Source organism: Geotrypetes seraphini, chromosome 12 (genome assembly GCF_902459505.1).
Source record: "Geotrypetes seraphini chromosome 12, aGeoSer1.1, whole genome shotgun sequence".
Classification (NCBI taxonomy): domain Eukaryota; kingdom Metazoa; phylum Chordata; class Amphibia; order Gymnophiona; family Dermophiidae; genus Geotrypetes; species Geotrypetes seraphini.
The window spans coordinates 75045437-75065757 of record NC_047095.1 but is presented as its reverse complement, the minus strand read 5'-3'; the positions used below and the strand labels follow the sequence as shown (position 1 = coordinate 75065757).

The 20321-nt window shown below is 44.1% G+C and overlaps 1 protein-coding gene across 1 annotated transcript in view; it reads left to right on the top strand.

Annotated features, from left to right (window-relative positions):
- The window catches only part of PTPRF (protein tyrosine phosphatase receptor type F), a 953410-nt gene that overhangs the window by 862337 nt on the left and 70752 nt on the right, over window positions 1-20321 (top strand). The window contains exon 27 of the mRNA XM_033915537.1: window positions 8075-8360. Within this exon, the coding sequence (XP_033771428.1) occupies window positions 8075-8360 (286 nt within the window). The remainder of the gene's footprint in view (window positions 1-8074; window positions 8361-20321) is intronic.

The window sequence follows — 20321 nt, the reverse complement described above, 5'->3', positions numbered from 1 at the left end:
TTTTAAACCGAAAATCAGACATACTGCCAAATTTTGAATAATTCAGAGTTTTTCAAGGGTTTTCTTGAAAGATCCCAAGTAAATAATGTTGCAATAGTCCAGCATACTTAGGATAGAAGTTTGTACCAGTAGACGGAATGATACTGCATCAAAGTATTTTTTGATGGTTCTTAGATTCCATAATGTTGAGAAGCATTTTCTGGTCAGTAGATCTGTGTGAGCGTCTAAAGTGAGGTATCGGTCGAGAGTCACTACCAGAATTTATATGGAATCGACAATGGGGAAATCTGGCCATTCAAGGAGATTTTTGAATCTTTGATTTGATCGTTTGGGCTCGCCAGAAAAAAATTTGGTTTTATCCGAGTTAAGTTTCAGTCTGAATTCTGTCAACCATAATTCGATTTGTTTTAGGACGCATGCCAGGTGATTCTTTGTCTTGGAGGTGAGGTTTGTGAGGGGAAGGACTATGGAGATGTCATCTGCGTAGATATAAAATTTGACTTTTAAGCTTTGCAGTAGATTCCCCAGAGGGGCGAGGTAGATGTTAAACAGGATAGGGGATAAAGGGGAGCCCTGAAGAACTCCGCAAGTATTTGTCCATCTGCAGGATTGTTTATTATCACCGAGGACTTGGTAAGATCATGTACTCAAGAAACCTCGGAACCAATTTAGCACTTTTTCAGAAAGACTGATTGACTCCAAACAGTCAATTAGAATGTCGTGATCGACTAAGTCAAAGGCACTACTTAGATCTAGTTGTAGGATTAGTGCACTAGAGCTTTGGCTGAATAAATTGTGAAGGAGATCTAGTAGAGAGGCTATAACTGTTTCAGTGCTAAAACCTGAGCGGAAACCTGAGCCGAAAATGCTTGAGTTTTCACGGTTGCAACAAACATTTGTTATTGCTAATTCTCAAAATTATAAGTGGTTGCAGTTGAAGCAGTAGACTGAGAGAATAAGTGGAAACTGCTTAAGTGTCCAATTTGAGAAACTCAATGAATAAGCGTGGAACACTATCTATAGTATATAATGTATTTAAAACAGAGAAAAAAGGACCTCAAAAAACCCCTAGATCACAATCAATAAAGTTATGAACAATCGGGGTTAGGTTTTCATCACTGGTCCAAAAACTCTGTATAAATCTTTTAAATATTTTTAACTAACTTTTACATTTTTTAATTTTTTTAAATGCAATAAAATCATAAATAATGATTATGAATATTCTCTAAATCATTTAAAGAGCAAATAAAGATTTGGAGCCGGCAAAAATTTTTTTTGAGGCTTTCTACAATATAAGATAAATCAGCAAGGAGACACGCAGCTACACCACAGAACATATTGAGCAAACTTAGTACCGGCACAGAGTTGTATCTTATCATTACCCCTGAAGAAGCCCGTAGAGCGAAACGGTTGGGCCTCCATTGGGCAATCAAGATAAGTGCCTGATTTATCTTATATTGTAGAAAGCCTCAAAAAAAAATTTTTGCTGGCTCCAAATCTTTATTTGCTCTTTAAATGATTTAGAGAATATTCATAATCATTATTTATGATTTTATTGCATTTAAAAAAATTAAAAAATGTAAAAGTTAGTTAAAAATATTTAAAAGATTTATACAGAGTTTTTGGACCAGTGATGAAAACCTAACCCCGATTGTTCATAACTTTATTGATTGTGATCTAGGGGTTTTTTGAGGTCCTTTTTTCTCTGTTTTAAATACATTATATACTATAGATAGTGTTCCACGCTTATTCATGCAGTTGAAGCAGACCATTCAGAAGGGGTTCCCTGATTGGCGAAATCTAAAAAATTATTATAGTTTGCAGGTCCTTTCCTTCCAAATAAATTCGCTAGGACATCAGGCCACCAGGTGGTATAAATTAATATCAGAGTTCTTGAATAAGAAACTGATATTGACATCCTGATCTCGGAGCAATGTCAGCAACTCTTTAGTCAGCCTAAAGTGGATTTCTCGGTTTTCCTGGTTAATAAGTGCACTTCCCTTCCAAGCAAAGACGGTGTGGTGCTCAAGGACATGCAGGACCACTGAGTGGGTGTTGTTTTTAGGAGACTTTTGAGGCAGTGACTTTGGGAGTCAAAGCTTCCTTGGCAGCGTCCTTTGTTATGCTCACTTGTCTTTCCAGACTACACACTTTAGAGAGTGAAGGTTTCGAGCCTCTTCCTCAGCTTCTTTTTTCTGGTGTGGACTATGTGGCTAACGCCCTGTATGATGATCTTCTGGGTGAAGTGTCATTTTATTACATTTCTGTTCATATAATGCTCTGGATTAGACAAAGGGCTGGCAATTCCACCTCTAAAGCTACTCTTGCCTGACTCCCTTTTAAGGAGTAGTTATTATTGGTAAAGGTCTGGATGATCTCATGAATTCTGTGGTGGACTGTCACCTCAAGACCCTGCCTGATAGTAGATCCAGAACCTCTAAAGGCTCAAGGAACTCTAATTTTTGTGGCTTCAGGCACTATCAACAGTTCACGTCACAGAGATTCTCCCAGGGCTACAGGCAGAGGTTCTCTGGATTCAGATGTAACCAGTCTTCTGCTTTCTGGGCTTCTCCATCTATCAAGAAGTTGCAAGTTCCCTCTACATAAAGGGGGCAGACTCTTGGCATTTCTGGAGGCCTGAGTCCAGATTTCATTCAACTTCTGAGTTCTGGACATCATTTGTTCTGGCTACAAGCTGGAATTTGCCCGGTCTCTAGCAGATTGGTTTATGGACTCTTTCTCAGGGCACCCAGAAAAGACAGACAAGGTTCAAGCCACTGGGAGGATGTTGCTTAATATTCAGGCCATAGAGCCGGTGCCGCCCGAACACTTGGGCTCAGGCAGATACTCCATATAATTTATCGTGCCAAAGAAAGGCTCTGACGATCGGAGACCCATCCTGGACTTTAGTCATGTGAATGCAGTGATGAGAGTTCCATACTTTCGCATAGAAATGGTTCGATCTGACATAGCAGCGGTAGCCCCGGAAGAGTTCCTAGCTTCTCTAGATCTGACGGAGGCCTACTTGCATATTCCTATTTTCCCAGACCATGGGAAGTTTCTCAGGTTTCATGTCCTGGAAAATCATGATCAATTTTCATCTCTACCCTTTGGCTTGGCGACAGCTCCTCGTATCTTCACCAAAGTGATGGTTGTAGAAGTAGCTTACCTGTGCAAGATGGGTCTGCATGTGCACCTCTACTGGGACGACTGGCTAATCAGAGCCCCCTCATTCTCCTAGGGGCAACATACAGTGGGTCAGGTGATCCGAGGGGCGACACACAGTGGGTCAGGTGATCTGAGTCCTGGAAGACCTGGGTTGGATTGTGAATAATTAATAGAGCAATTTGACTCTGACTCAATCCCTGGAGTACTTAGGTGCATAGTTTGACATGGCAGCCAGCTGTGTCTATCTACCAGAGGCACGCAGGTAGAAGTTGTGCTCTCAGAGTTCTTGTCTACTAGACCAGTTGGCTTCATCAGCGTAGGATTATCTTCAAGTCCTGCATTCCATGGCTGCCACAATAGATGTGGTGCCTTGGGAAAGAGCCTGTATGTGTCTTCTCCAACACATGTTACTCTCACGCTGGTCTCCACAGGCGGACGTGTTACAGACATGTCTTCCCAATTTAAGAACATAAGAATTGCCATACTGGGATAGACCAAAGGTCCATCAACCCAGTATCTTGTTTCCAACAGTGGCCAACCCAGATCCAAAGTAGTAAAACAAATTTTATGCTGCTTATCCTAGGAATAAGCAATGGATTTCTCCAAGGCAAACAAGAATTCACCAAATAGTTCCACAGTAGGAAAGGGACAACCAGGAAACAAAACAACACTGAGGAGACGAAGATCTCAATGAACAGTTTATTGTGAAAAAGTCTTCACATGTAAAAGCGACGCATGTATTTAAAATCCAAACAGTACACAGTATCAAGTCTGTGGTATGGACCCGGCACGGTCCATGTTTCGGTAATAGACAACCTTCTTCTGGTGGGATTTCTCCAAGCCATCTCAATAATGGCCCATGGATTTCCTTTTTAGGAAATTATCCAAGCCTTTTTTAAACCCCACCAAGCTAACAGATTTCACCACATTCCCTGCAAATTAATTCTAGAGTTTAATTACACATTGTGTGAAGAAATATTATCCCAGGACAAGCAGGCAGCCTATTCTCACATATGGGTGACATCATCCATGGAGCCCAGATGCGGACAGCCTCGCAAGTAGACTTGCATGTACAAACTCAGTGCCTTCCTGCCCAGCACAGGGCGAGTCTCCTCAGTTCTCAGTTTTCCGCGGAGCCGAGAAGTCTGTCTTTGATGCTCTGCGCTGAACTTCATTCGCTTCATTACTTTTCTTCACCGCGGTTTGTGTTTATTTTCTTTTAGCCGAATCGCTGTTCTTTTTTCTTTCTGTTAGTAAAAAAAAAAAAAAAAAAAGTTGTTTTATTTTTTCGTCGGCTGACTGGCAGGATAGGTCGCGCGCCCGCAGCCTGCGGGCTTCGACTTCGCAGCAGCTATCTTCCCTCCTATGTCACGGCCAGTTACGGGCTTCAAGAAGTGTAGCCAGTGCCAGCATGCAATTTCCCTCACGGACCCACACCCCTGGTGTCTTCGCTGTCTCGGGCCTGACCATAGTCCAAAGTCGTGCCCGTGCTGTGCTACTCTTCAACCTCGAGCCCTTAAACATCGTCGGGTTCAAGTGGAAAAGCTGTTTAAGATGGACTCTTCAGCTACTCCCTCGACCTTGATTTCTAACTTGGTCAAGACTTCAACAGGGGGTCCTCCTGTTTCCACAATTCCGACCTCGAGTTTCATCAGACCTTCCTCATTTGGATCGTCTTTGGCCTCGAGTACACCTGCCTTATCTTCCCCTGAGCTTCCCTCAGGTCAGAATACCTAAGCAGAAGGTTCCAAGCAGAAGGTTCCTGCGGTGGTCCTCAAGTTATCCAAGCATCAATCCTCCAAGTCGAAGCATGCTTCTACTGACACCTCAGAGCCTTTAGCCTCAGCAAGTGGTCCATTTCAGTCTCAGATCCACAATTGCAGGCTTCTCTCCAGACCATGTTAGAGCAGCAATTTGTTCAGTTGCTAAGCAAATACAGTCCTGCCTCGATTCTGCTTCCTGCAGTCCAGCTTGGGCAATTGGCAGTCTCACACGAGGTCAAGTCTCTGCCTGTGCCTCAAGCTGAGTCTACACACTCTATGCAAGGAGTCGAGTCTTTGTGAGTGTCTAGACAGGAATCCTCACACTCCATACAAGGAGCCCAATCTTTGGGAATGCTTCGAGATTCCTCGATCCAAACCACTGAGTCTATGGGGTTTCGATCTACAGCTTCTAGCCCTGTTCATTCACCAGTGGCACAGCCCGTTTCCAGACATAGGGCGAAGTCTCCTCGATCTTACCCAAGACCTACTTCCAGGCAACACTCTCGTCGTAGAGCTAGGCCTTCATCGAGGCATCCATCGAGGTGCAGGGCTTCTTCCAGAGAAAAGCCTTCTTCGTCCAGGCCTCAAAGAGGCCTTCCAGCTCTTCAAGGCCTCCAACTCCTCGATCAGGTCACCAATTGCAGACCTTGAGGACTCAACTGCTTCCAATGCCTCCTCCAAGTCTGTCTATTCTTTGGGTTACCAATACTCCAGAGAGGCTTTGCCCTCATTCTCCACTCGAGGTACCTCGAGGTCATTGAATCCTTCTCGAGGCCATGCTCTGGCGGATCAATTGTCCTTTTCCTCCTTTCTTCATCAAATGGCTGATGACCTGGATATTAAATTGGACGCTGGTTCTAAATACTCTAAGGAGTATTTAGAAGAAATTCATCTGCCTCAACCTCCTGCAGTGTCACTCAAGCTTCCTCTTAACAGGCTTCTGTTTCAAACTTTCAAACAAAATCTGGAGACTCCTTATGATATACCTGCTGTTCTAGACAAATTGGAATCGAGGTATAGAACTCTACATTGCAAGGGTTTTGAGAACCCCACTATTTATCCACTCCAGTGAGAATATTGACCATTCAATTCTACTTTACGGAGAGGGTGGTGGATGCCTGGAATGCGCTCCCGAGAGAGGTGGTGGAGAGTAAAACTGTGACTGAGTTCAAAGAAGCGTGGGATGAACACACAGGATCTAGAATCAGAAAATAATATTAAAAATTGAACTAAGGCCAGTACTGGGCAGACTTGTACGGTCTGCGTCTGTATATCTTTTCTCACATCAAGCAGCACTATGGGGTAAAGACCTAGAACAATTACTCGTGCCTACTACCTATAGGGAATTCAGGAAACACATAAAAACAAATCTGTTCCTGAAATCTTCATTGTAAACCGCTTTGAACCTCACGGTATAGCGGTATATAAGAAATCAAATCAAATACATAGGAAACCAACCTATACAATCTTAGTCCTCAACAAACGATCTCTTGAACTATCAATCACTAAGTCTGTACTTTGTTTATTCCATTCAATCTGTAACATTTCTAATCATTGTAAACCGCATAGAACTTCATGGTCCTGCGGTATATAAATTGTTGTTGTTATTATTATTATTATATGGCCATTTGGTGGAGGATGGGCTGGGGAGGGCTTCAATGGCCGGGAGGGTTTAGATGGGATGGAGTAGGTTTTAACGGAGATTTTGGCAGTTGGAACCCAAGCACAGTACCGGGTAGAGCTTTGGATTCTTGCCCAGAAATTTAAATTGAATCAGGTTGGGCAGACTGGATGGACCATTCGGGTCTTTATCTGCCGTCATCTACTATGTTACTATGTAACATTACATCCTATCCCATGACTTTCTAATTTCTTCAGAAGTCTTTCATGAGGTACTTTGTCAAATGCCTTTTGAAAATCCAAATACACAGTATCAACCGGTTCACCTTTGGAGAAATATAGTAGATTATGTGAGGCAAGATTCCCATTGACTAAATCCATGTTGGCTTTCTCTCATTAATCCATGCTTATGTATATGTTCTGGCATTTCATTCTTTAGATATTTGTTTATGTTTGTTAGTACTTATAGACTGCCCTTCGCAGTAAAAGCAGAGCAGTTTACTAATTTAAACGCTAAAGAAAGGTTCTCCAAAAGATAAAACAAATGTAACCTCCTAAAAATTAAAATCTAAAAACTGCAGTCTAGATTCCCTCCCAAGAGTCCAATCCAAACCTTTTTATTACGGTGAGTAATAGTAGTCATTCTAAGGATATGCTAAACTGAAAAGATAGGTTTTGAAAAGGCTTCTAAATGTAATCCAAGAACATTCAATACGTAATTCAATAGGAAAATAATTCCATAAATATGGCACAGATGCAAAAAAGGCAGAATTCCATGTTGGTCAGTCTTGCCAAATGGACTGACTTCAACATGGAATTCTGCCTTGTTTGCATCTGTGCCATATTTATGGAATTCTCTTCCTACTATAGTCTCTACCATTTTGCCCGGCACCGATATCGGATTCACCAGTCTATAATTTCCTCGATTACCTCTGGAACCCTTTTTTTAAATTGGCATCACATTGGCCACCCTCCAGTCTTCCTTATAAATGACATTTATCATCCAAATATGGAGGTAATAAGTCATTAAATTGGAACAGACCTTATGGCATCAAAAAGACTTTTCTTTTTGCATCTAGAATGAGGGTAGCTGTCAGTACTCTGATCAGATCCAGTATTGATAAAGTAGCATAGTAAATGATAGCAGATAAAGACCTGCATCGTACATCCTGTCTGTCCAACAGTCACACTCATTGTCAATGCAATGTTGAGCCAACTATCTAATAATTATTCATTTTACTTGCTTAGTTCCCCTATAAGATGTCTTTCCTGCCCCCTCCCCCCATCAAGACATGCAAGACCTGTACTCAGATGATATAAGATAGGTATTAAGCTATAGTATTTCAAAGGGGCCAAATTATAAACATAAGTCTCTAATGTGCGAAGCATGTACTGCATCACCACTGTCAGATATCACTTCCTTGTGTGGCTAATTATCTTGCCTATGAAGATTATCTATTTCAGGTGAGCTGCCTTGTTTTATCTGGCAGGACTGAGTCACTCTCATATTTTTCCCTTTGTAGTGCTGGTGTGGGCAGAACAGGATGCTTCATAGTTATTGATGCCATGCTAGAGAGAATGAAACCTGAGAAGACAGTAGACATCTATGGTCATGTGACATGCATGAGAGCTCAGAGGAACTACATGGTACAGACAGAAGACCAGTATATCTTTATTCATGAAGCCCTGCTAGAGGCAGCTACATGTGGAAACACAGAAGTACCAGCCAGGAACCTTTATGCTCATATACAGAAGCTAACCCAGGTGCCTCCAGGAGAGAGTGTCACATCAATGGAACTGGAATTTAAGGTTAGTTTCCAAAAGATGTCTGTTCAAAAGATTGAACAATCCAATTTTGTGTAAGTATATGCCCTGTTAGTTTTCCCCTCTCTACCCCCCCCCCCAATGGCTAAACCTGTATGGAGAAAATCATTTTGGGTGCACAGATGTAACTTAATAATAGGTTACACAGGTAATAAGAACATAAGCAGTGCCTCCGCCGGGTCAGACCATAGGTCCATCCTGCCCAGCAGTCCGCTCCCGCGGCGGCCCAAACAGGTCATGACCTGTCTGAATCACCAGAAGGGGCCCCTTTGCCACCTTGGTTTCCCATTGAGTCTTATCTTCCCATCAAAGTCCTAACCCTCTGGTCTTGCACATGCACGACCTGGTTGGGTTTCTATACTTATTACCTGGTTAGCTTTCTATACCTGTGTTACATCCCAGCACCTCTCTCAGTATCCCACGATCCCTTTATCCCTCAGGAATCCGTCCAATCCCTGTTTGAATCCCTGTACCGTACTCTGCCTGATCACTTCCTCCGGTAGCGCATTCCAGGTGTCCACGACCCTTTGGGTGAAAAAAAACTTCCTTGCATTTGTTTTGAACCTATCTTCCTTCAGTTTCTCCGAGCACCTGTTTTAAAAGACAACATGTGAACCTTTGTGACCTTATATAATAGGATATCTGAACCATCCCTAACAACACACACATTCTTTCACGCAAATTTACACCTACTGTAAAGAGGATGTAAATGTGTATTTGTACATGGGAATATTTGTCTGTGCTTTGCATATAACCATGTGCAGTCTTGTTGGCACACATACTTCAGCAGGGAAAGATATATATCCATTTTTCATGGCATCCAACACACTAACCAGATCTTGTATAAAAGAAGATACGTAACTGCTGCTTCTAACCTGTAGAACCACTGAAGAAATGTTGGGGGCTTTGGTAGGGATTTTTTCTGTTTCCTGTATTCTTTCAACTGGTGCAAGTAATCACAGTATGACTGGAAAACATCATGTCACCAAACCTGTTCCTCAGTTACAGCTCCTGCCTCTGTGCAGACAGAAAATGATATCCAAGGAGAGGGGGATGGTACCATATGCAAGATGTCTTCCGCTTTAATCCCTTATGAAAGAATTGAAAGAACTGAGAGAGTTGGTGGCAAGACTGAGAAGCATCCATGAAAATGAGAAATACATCAATGAAATCCTTAATGAGGCATCAAAGCTTTCCAGCAGTGGTGAAGAGACCATTCTGAATGTGGACAACTAGACTCAGATTACAGGATCCTGCAGAATCAAAACTGTGACTTCACCTGCCCTTCATCTGCAGAACTAGGATGCAGCCCTGAAAACTGAGGTGGAGAGAGCATTCCAGGAGAGGAAGAACCAAAGCTCAAAATCCCCAAAGATGCTGGATCCATGACAACGAGGAGGCAAAAGGTAGTGGTAGTTGGTGATTCCCTTCTGAGGGGTACAGAGGCATCCACCTACAGATCAGACATGACATCCCAGGTTCCAAAATTCAAGATTTTACAGAGAGCTTGCTGAGACTCATCAAACAATGACTATTATCCAATGGTGCTCATCCATGTAGGCACAAACGATACTGTTAGGAATCCCTCTGAAAATAACAAAAGTGACTTTATTACTCTGTGAGAGAAGGTGAAACAGACGGGTGTGCTGGTGGTGGTGGTGTTGATCCTTTGTGTTGAAGCAAGGCCAAAGCAGAGAATTTTGCATCCTGGAAATGAATGCATGACTGGGTGGATAGTGTTGTCAGGAACATTTTTGCTTCCTGGACCATGGTATGATTTTCCAGGTGCTGCTGAGCAGAGATGGTATACATCTATCAAAGAAGGGAAGAAGTGTCTTATACAGCAGACTAGCTAACCTCTTGAAGAGGTGCCGAGTGGTCAAAGCTCCAAGGTAAGTATAAGCATTTAATGCTTCTTCACAAACGGGAAAGGGGCAATGTCTGGAAAGCAGTATACTATATACTAATACCTGTAGTATGGGTATTAAGGTTCTGGATCCAGATCCTGTGGTGGAAGAAGCTGATTTTGATTTACTAGCAATCATGGAGATGTGGTTCATAGAGAACCGTGACTGGAATTTAGTTAAACCGGGATATAATCTGTTCAGGAAAGACAGGATAAGAAGAAAAGAAGGGGGAAGTGGTGTTTTATGGTACAGTTCATTTTAAAGCCACACAATTGCAGGACCTATAGGATAAGGAAAAGGCGCACTGTAGTTCAGTCTGGAAATAGAAAATATATTTACATTGATGTGATATACAGGGCTCCTTCACAGTTAGAAGTGAACAGAGATTTAATAGAAACCATTCAAAATATAGTTGAACTGGGTCAGAAAATATTCTTGAACTGGGTCAGAAACTGGCTGTCAGACAGACGCCAGAGGATGGTGGTTAATGGAAGTCGCTCAAAGGAAGGAAAGGTGAGTAGTGGAGTCCCTCAGGGTTCGGTGCTGGGGCCAATCCTGTTCAATATGTTTGTGAGTGACATTGCTGAAGGGTTAGAAGGAAAAGTGTGCCTTTTTGCAGATGATACCAAGATTTGTAACAGAGTAGACACCGAAGAGGGAATGTAAAATATGAAAAGGGATCTGCAAAAGTTAGAGGAATGGTCTAATGCCTGGTAACTAAAATTCAATGCAAAGAAATGCAGAGTAATGCATTTGGGGATTAATAATTGGAAGGAACCGTATATGCTGGGAAGAGAGAAGCTAATATGCACGGACGTGGAGAGGGACCTTGGGGTGATAGTGTCCGAAGATCTAAAGGTGAAAAAACAGTGTGACAAGGCAGTGGCTGCTGCCAGAAGGATTCTGGGCTGTATAAAGAGAGGCTTAGTCAGTAGGAGGAAGAAGGTGTTGATGCCCCTGTACAGGTCATTGGTAAGGCCCCACTTGGAGTATTGTGTTCAGTTTTGGAGACCGTATCTGGAGAAGGACGTAAGAAGACTTGAGGCGGTCAGAGGAGGGCAACGAAAATGATAGGAGGCTTGCGCCAGAAGACGTATGAGGAGAGACTGGAAGCCCTGAATATGTATACCCTAGAGGAAAGGAGAGACAGGGGAGATATGATTCAGACGTTCAAATACCTGAAGGGTATTAACGTAGAACAAAATCTTTTCCAGAGAAAGGAAAATGGTAAAACCAGAGGACATAATTTGAGGTTGAGGGGTGGTAGATTCAGGGGCAATGTTAGGAAATTCTACTTTACGGAGAGGGTAGTGGATGCCTGGAATTCGCTCCCGAGAGAGGTGGTGGAGAGTAAAACTGTGACTGAGTTCAAAGAAGGTGGGATGAATACAGAGGATTTAGAATCAGAAAATTAATATTAAATATTGAACTAAGGCCAGTACTGGGCAGACTTGCACGGTCTGTGTCTGTATATGGCCGTTTGGTGGAGGATGGGCTGGGGAGGGCTTCAATGGCTGGGAGGGTGTAGATGGGCTGGAGTAAGTCTTAACAGAGATTTTGGCAATTGGAACCCAAGCACAGTATCGGGTAAAGCTTTGGATTGTTGCCCAGAAATAGCTAAGGAGAAAAAATTTAAATTGAATCAGGTTGGGCAGACTGGATGGACCATTCAGGTCTTTATCTGCCGTCATCTACTATGTTACTATGTAGTTGTAAAAGAGGAAGCACTATTAATATTTTATTTTAATATGCCAGATATTGATTGAGGCATCCAGGGATCACCAACATTATGACATGTATGGAGAGGGTTCATTTGAAAGAAAACTTTCTAGACTTCAGAAAAACTAACTTTTTTCAAATGGGTGATTACATCAAGGAGTTGTCTGGATGGGAACATCTGGAAGAAGTGCAAAACGAAAAGGAGCTCTTGTAAGGAAAAGAAGGTAAAAATAAGAGGAAAAGAAGTTTGTTTTGCTTCTCAAAATAGTAGATAAAAAGAGAAGGAAAAAGAGGTTAGCCTTCTTTTTTTAAAATTACTGAATATGGCTTTATGCAATAGCAAAACGTAATACATATACCATATTTTTCAAGTCTGCCCACTCTATTAACCCTCCCTAACTACCCTCCTAGAGATCACACTCTGGTGGTGATACCTTTACACTGCCCTCGTAGAGATCCAATGTGGGCATCCCACTTATTCTTGAAATCAGGCACGCTGTTGGCCATGATCACCTGCTCTGGGAGCTTGTTCCAATGGTCAACCACTCTCTCACTGAAGAAATACTTCCTGGTGTCGCCATGAAATTTTTTGCCCCTGAGTTTCAGCGAATGCCTTCTTGTGGCCGAGGTTCCTTTAAGAAAGAAAATATCATCTTCCACCTCTACACGACCAATGATATACTTAAATGTCTCGATCATGTCTCCCCTCTCCCTGCGTTCTTCGAGAGAGTATAGCCGCAATCTGTTCAGCCTTTCCTCGTACGTGAGATCCTTGAGCCCCAAGACCATCCTGGTGGCCATTCTCTGAACTGACTCAACTCTCAGCACATCCTAACGGTAGTATGGCCTCCAGAATTGTAAACAGTACTCCAGGTGAGGTCTCACCGTGGCTCTGTACAACAGTATAATGACATTGGGCTTCCGGCTAACGAAGCTTCTACGGATACAACCCAGCATTTGTCTGGCCTTGGATGAAGCTTTCTCCACTTGATTGGCAGTTTTCATGTCTTCTCTGATGATCACCCCTAAATCTCGTTCTGCCACAGTCCTAGCCAAAGTCTCCCCATTCAGTGTGTACGTTCTGCATGGGTTATTGTTGCCTAGGTGCATGACTTTGCATTTCTTTGAAGTTCAGCTGCCAGGTCGAGGACCAGTGTTCCAATAAAAGCAGGTCCTGCTTCATGCTGTCGGACAAATCGCTTTTACTTACAATGTTACATAATTTGGCATCGTCGGCAAACAGTGTTACTTTACCTTGAAGTCCCCGAGTTAGGTCTCCTACAAATATGTTGAAGACGATCGGACCCAGGACTGAGCCCTGCGGCACTCCACTGGTCACCTTCGATGTTTTAGAATGGTTACCATTTACCACCACCCTCTGAAGCCTACCTCCCTCCATTCTACGACGAGGTCTCTTTGCTCTTCGAGATCTGCTTCCAGGCACAGTTCTCATCACCGCTCGAGGCCTTCATCGAGCCATACTTCCAGACATAGCTCTTCCACTAAGCCGGGAAGGGGTAAACCGCGGACCTCACAGACCTTAGAGACCTCGCGGATCTAAAACCGCACGTCCTTAAAAATCCGAGGTCTGCACCACTTTTGAGGTCCGTGCCACTTTTAGTCTCTGGCTCTGACAGAGCTCTATGATAATTTAACTCTGATGGATCCTAGCATGCTTTTCCCTCCCTATGCTAGGATCCGTCAGAGTTAAATTGTTATACAACTCTGTCAGAGCCAGAGACTAAAAGTGGCGCGGACCTCGGATTTTTAAGAATGTGACGTGGAGTTCAGATCCGTGAGGTCCGCGAGGGAGCCGGGGGCCTGAGCTGAGTTGCAGGGAAAGCGAAGGCGAACTTGTCAATGCACGGACCTCAGATTTTTAAAGACGTGCAGTTTTAGATCCGTAAGGTCCGTGAGGTCCGCGTTTTACCCCTTCCCCACTAAGCCTCGTTCTACTCCACATACTCCTCGTTCGAGGTCTCCCATGCCGGACCTCGAGGATATTCCACATTTGATTGCCTCGTCCAAATCACCATATTCATCTCATGCCTTTTTACATGCTGAAGCTTCGACACAGGCTGCCTCGACGTCCTCAAGTCCTTCATGAAGCAAAGCCTGGCGGATCAACTCTCATTTTCATTTTTTCTCCGTCAGATGGCTGTGGACTTGGATCTTAAATTAGATACTGGCTCCAAATACTCCAAGGAGTATCTCGAAGTCATGCATCTTCCTCAACCTCCGGCAGAGTGTTCTTAAGCTTCCACTTCATAAGCTTTTGAATCAGACTTTTGTTCAGTGCATGGAGACTCCTTTTTCCTTACCAACTGTTCCAGGAAAATTGGGTTCTCGCTATAAAACTGTACACCACAAAGGGTTTGACAATTCTCAGTTATCTCATCAATTCCTGCTTGTTGAGTCCTCTTTGAAGAGATCCCATCCTTCCAAGGTCTATGCCACTATATCCCTTGGCAGAGAAGGGAAAACTATGGACAAATGTGGACGTCACATATATCAAAATGCCATGATGTCTTCTAAAGTCCTTAATTATAATTTTCATTTTATTACTTATTTTGAGTTCCTTATTTCTTTACTTCATAGAAACATAGAACATAATGGCAGAAAAGGGTCACAGCCCATCTAGTCTACCCACACTAATGGCCCACCCCCTAACTACCTCCATGAAGAGATCCCACATGCCAATCCCATCTTTTCTTAAAATCTGGCACTCTGCTTGCCTCAATTACCTGTTGTGAAAGATTATTCCAGCGATCAACCACCCTTTCGGTGAAGAAATATTTTCTGGTGTCACCATGAAATTTCCCACCCCTGATTTTCAACGGATGCCCTCTTGTTGCCGTGGGTCCTTTAAGGAAAAAGAGATCCTCTTCCATCTCGATACGGCCTGTGACATATTTGAACGTCTCGATCATGTCTCCCCTCTCTCTGCGTTCCTCAAGTGAGTACAGCTGCAACTTACCCAGTCGTTCCTCATACGGGAGATCCTTGAGTCCTGAGACCATCCTGGTGGCCATTCGCTGAACCGACTCAACTCTCCGCACATCATTTTGATAATGCGGCCTCCAAAATTGTACACAGTATTCCAGATGGGGTCTCACCATGGATCTATACAACAGCATTATGACCTCGGGCTTACGGCTGACGAAACTTCTACGGATACAGCCCATGATTTGTCTAGCCCTGGATGAAGCTTTCTCCACTTGATTGGCAGTCTTCATGTCTTCGCTAATGATCACCCCCAAGTCACATTCTGCTACAGTCATTGCTAGGATCTCACCATTTAGGGTGTAAGTCCTGCATGGATTTTTGCCGCCAAGGTGCATGACCTTGCATTTTTTGGCATTGAAACTTAGTTGCAAAGTCTTTGACCAATGCTCCAGCAAGAGTAGGTCCTGCGTCATACTGTCGGGCATTGAGCTTTTGTCAGACACTGTGCTTTCATCTGTTCTGCGGTTGCCTACCATGTTGCATAGTTTGGCGTCATCGGCGAATAATGTAATTTTTCCTCGAAGCCCCTCAGCCAAGTCTCTTACGAAGATGTTAAATAGGATCGGGCCCAAGACCGAGCCCTGCGGCACTCCGCTGATCACCTCCATCGTGTCGGAGAGGGTACCGTTTAACACTACCCTCTGAAGTCTACCTCTAAGCCAGTCCCTAACCTATGCGGTTAATGTTTCACCCAGTCCCATCGAACCCATCTTGCTCAATAACCTGCGGTGTGGGACTCTATCAAACGCTTTGCTGAAGTCCATGTACACGACGTCCAGGGACTCCCCTATATCCAGCTTTCTTGTTACCCAGTCAAAGAAGCTGATCAAATTTGATTGGCAGGACCTTCCCTTCGTAAAACCATGTTGATGGGAATCTCGTAGATTCTCCTCGTTCAGGATCGTATCCAATTGGCGTTTGATTAGTGTTTCCATATGTTTACTCACTATCAATGTGAGACTCACCGGTCTATAATTCTCAGCCTCCGTCCTGCATCCCTTTTTGTGGAGTGGAATGACGTTAGCCATTTTCCAATCCAACAGAACTCTTCCTGTACTTAGGGAAAGATTGAAGAGCGCGGATAATGGTTCCGTCAGGACGTCACTCAACTCCCTGAGCACCCTGGGGTGTAGTTTGTCCAGTCCCATAGCTCTGTTCACCTTGAGTCTTGATAGCTCCTCGTAGACACTGCTGGGCGTAAAGTCGAAATTTTGAAACGGGTCTTCCGAGTTTTCCCTCGTCGGTAGCTTTGGCTTTGTCGGAGTCTGATTCTACATAGTTCCCGTCGGGTTTCCTAAGGCGTACTATCCCATCTGTTTTTCTTTTTCTGTCACTAATATACCGGAAGAAGGATTTATCGCCCTTCTTGATGTTCTTCGCAAAGTTCTCCTCCATTCGGAGTTTGGCCTTCCTGACTGCCCTTTTGACCGCTTTTGACTTGGCCAAATAGTCTTCCTTGGATTCTCGCTTCCCTGATTGTTTGTAGATGATGAACGCTCTTTTCTTCTTTTTTATGAGGTCTGAGATCTCTGCAGAGAACCACTGTGGTCTATTGTTTCTTCTCCGTTTACTTACTGATTTGACGTAGCGGTTGGTTGCTTTGTGTAAGGTTGATTTCAGAGTTGACCGCATTATCTCTACATTATCTGTTTCGGCATGGTTTTGCAGTGCCCGATGGACGAAATCTCCCATGCTTTCGAAGTTTGTGCCCTTAAAGTTGACCTTGATTGATGTGCTTGACTTAGTGAAACCTTTCCTGAGGTTGAACCATATCATGTTGTGGTCACTGGAGGCCAACATATCGCCTACCGAGACCTCTGTGACACTTTCTCCATTGGTGAGTATTAGGTCTAGTATCGCCCTATCCCTAGTGGGCTCTAATACCATTTGTCTGAGTCTCGCTCCCTTTATAGAGGTTAATAGCTTCCTGCTGCCGCTGGTCGTAGCGGAAAGATTGTTCCAATCCAAATCAGGCATATTGAAGTCTCCTAACAATACTGTGTCTCCACCCAAAGTGATATTCTCAATGTCTTCGACTAATTCTATATCCATGTCCTCCTGTTGTCTTGGAGGTCTGTATACTACATCAAGATACAAGCATTTGTCCTTCCCCCTAGCCAAATTCACCCAGAGGGATTCCCCGGTGTACTTGACATCTGCGATTTTTGTAACTTTGATGTCCTTTTTTGTGTATAATGCTACCCCTCCTCCCATTTTGCCCTCTCTGACCCGCCGAAGTAAGTTGTATTCAGGTATAGCCATATCCCACCCATGGGAGTCCGTGAACCAAGTCTCGGATATCGCCACCACATCTAAGTCAGCGTTCCTCATTTCCGTCTCTAATTCCAAAATCTTATTGCCCAAACTGTGGGCATTAACGTACATAGCCCTCCATACCTTATGTGTGCTATATTCCTGTGTAGATATTCCTGCTTGAGCTAATTGGACTCCTATAATACTGTTTGGAATGTGTGTACTTACCTCTGACTCGGAAATGCAGTGTGTACTTACCTCGGAATCAGAAATGGATTGGCAACTTACCTTGCCAAGTTGGTTACTTACACCAGCACGTGAGTGGGTACCCTCCCCCAACTTACTTAGTTTAAAGCCCTATGAAGTAGGCGGGCTAGTTGGTGTCCAAAGACATTCTTTCCCCTTCTGGTCAGGTGAAGTCCTTGCAGCACCTCTCCATGGTTCAGGAATCCGAAGTTCATCTCCCTGCACCATCCGTGCAGCCAGTCGTTTGTCCTCTGGATACGATCCTCCCTGGCTCTCCTCTTGCCTCTCACTGTGAGGATCGAGGAGAAGACCACCTGCGCTTCCATCCTCCTCAGCTTCTCACCCAGGGCTCCAAAGTCTACAGATATGTTCTCTGTGGTGTTCCTGGCAGTATCGTTCGTTTCAACGTGGATGAGAAGCATGGGGAAGTGGTCATGAGGCTTGATAAGTCTGTCTAGGCAGGCGGTTACATCTCGAATCCTGGCTCCTGGAAGACAACAAACCTCTCTTGATTGCATATCTGGTCTGCAAATTGGTCCCTTGGTGCCCCTCAGCAGGGAATCCCCAATGACTACCACTCTGCGCTTCTTTGGGAACTGATCTGTTGTCTCCGGAACTGGAATCGTCTGGTGGACAACTTCCTGTACATCATTGGCAGGTTCCTCCTGTAACAGCTGGAATCTGTTCCTCAAGGTGATTAGTGGGATCAATGTTAAACTGCCCTGTGAACGAGAGAAAGAGACAGAAGAAGAGGAGGAGGAAGGTCTTCTACATTTGCCGGTGGAGGAAGTTACCAGCTGCCAGGAGTCAGCGTCTCCAGCCTCTTCTTGTACCCCAATCGTTGGTTTCAGGGTTGCAGTTCGGACAGTTTGGGCGTCCTGAGTATGGTCTTGTCTGGCTCCTGCTCGGTGACCTGGGACAATTCCTGGATGACTCCATCGATGAAGGCCTCGTCCTCTCGGATGCTTCTCAAGCGCTTTACCTCCTCTCTTAGGCTCCTCAGCTCCTGTAAGATGTCTCCGTCTAGCTGATCCATCTCTTCTGTCTGTGTGGAGACTGTAGTCATCTGCTTGGGGATGGCCTCGGTCTGTACATAGACCTCTGTCCTCCGTCCTGGCTCTCCTTCTGTCTGTATGTGGACTGTGGCCATCCCCTGGATCCCTTCGGTGACTGGGCTGCTGGTCTTGATTGTAGCCCTGTTGCTTCTTGTTCTTTCTGCCATTTTCAAAAAAAAAAATTTTTTTTTTGTTAGTTTAGATATTTGTTAGTTAGTTATGTTTGCCTTATCGTTAGTGAGCTAGAAAAGTCTGCCTGTTAGATAGTATGAAAGTCTGCCTGTCAGAGTTTGAAAGTTGGAAGAATAGAGGGAGTTAATTGTTAGTTTAGTCTGCCTGTTTGTTTATTGGCTAGAAAGGGCTGCCTGTTAAATAGTTTGAAAGTTTGAAGGATAGAGTGACTGGTAAGGTCTGGCTGTTGCTTAGTTAGAGAGGCCTGCCTGCTTGTTGGCTAGATAGAAAGGTCTGCCTGGTTTGAAAGATGGATATTAAGTTTAAAAGATAGTCTAAAGCAGGGGTGCCCACACTTTTTTGACTCGCGAGCTACTTTTAAAATGACCAAGTCAAAATGATCTACCAACAATAAAATTTTTTAAAAACACAACGCACACTGTACGCATAGAATTGTTAATTATCATTCCTATTCCGGGGTTTTTTCAAAGAGGTCAAAGCAGATGACTCTATGCACTGTCACCTCAGTAACAACCATACAAAAATAGACAAAACCCACCCCCCTCCCTTTTTACTAAACCACAATAGCAGTTTTTAGCGCAGGGAGCTGCGCTGAATGCCCAGCGCTGCTCTGGACACTCATAGGCTCCCTGCGCTAAAAAACACTATTATGGTTTAGTAAAAGGGGACCATATTGTAAAATATAGACAGCAGATATAAATTCAGACACATTTTGATCACTAAATTTAAAATAAAATCATTTTTCCTACCTTGTCTGGTGATTTCATGAGTCTCTGGTTGCACTTACTTCTTCTGACTGTGCATCCAATTTTTCTTTCAGCCTGTATGCTTCCTCTCCTCCAAACCTCATTCCCTCCCCCAACTTTTTCTTCCTCTCTCCCTGCCCTTTCTTTCTTTCTCTCTTCATGCCCCCTTTCTTTTTTTCCTATTTCTCTTCTTTCCTTCTGTCTCCCTGCCCTTCCTCAAGCCACTGCCACTGCCGCTGCCATCGGGGAACAGGACCCAAACGCCACCAACGGACAACAGGCCCCAAAGCCGACCCCGCCCCATGCTCTCTCTGCTTCGGGCCGATCAATCTTCCTCTCCCCGACGTCAATTCTGCCGTCGGAGAGGAAGTTCCGCCCAGCCAGGCAGCGATTGGCTGGCCCGAACTTCCTCTCCTACAGCAGAATTGACGTCGGGGAGAGGAAGATTGATCGATCCGATAGATCGCCAAGGCAAAGGGAGTCCTGGATGATCGACTCACTTTGCCTTGGGGAGCTACCGGTCGATTGCGATCGACCTGTTGGGCACCCCTGGTCTAAAGGTTACTTCCACAGTTCATGAGTTATTTGGATTCTCAAAGGCACTTTGAGTTTCAAGAAGTTATTGCTTCTTTATCTCAACTTCGTTTACATCTTCTCCAGTCATCTTATGATGCCTTTGAGTTATCTGCTAGAACAGCTGCTTTTTCAGTGGCGATGCGATATCTTGCCTGGCTTCGTACCATCGACATGGACCCTAACCTTCAGGACCGCCTTGCCAATATTCCTTGTGAAAGCAATGATCTCTTTGATGAATCTATCGAG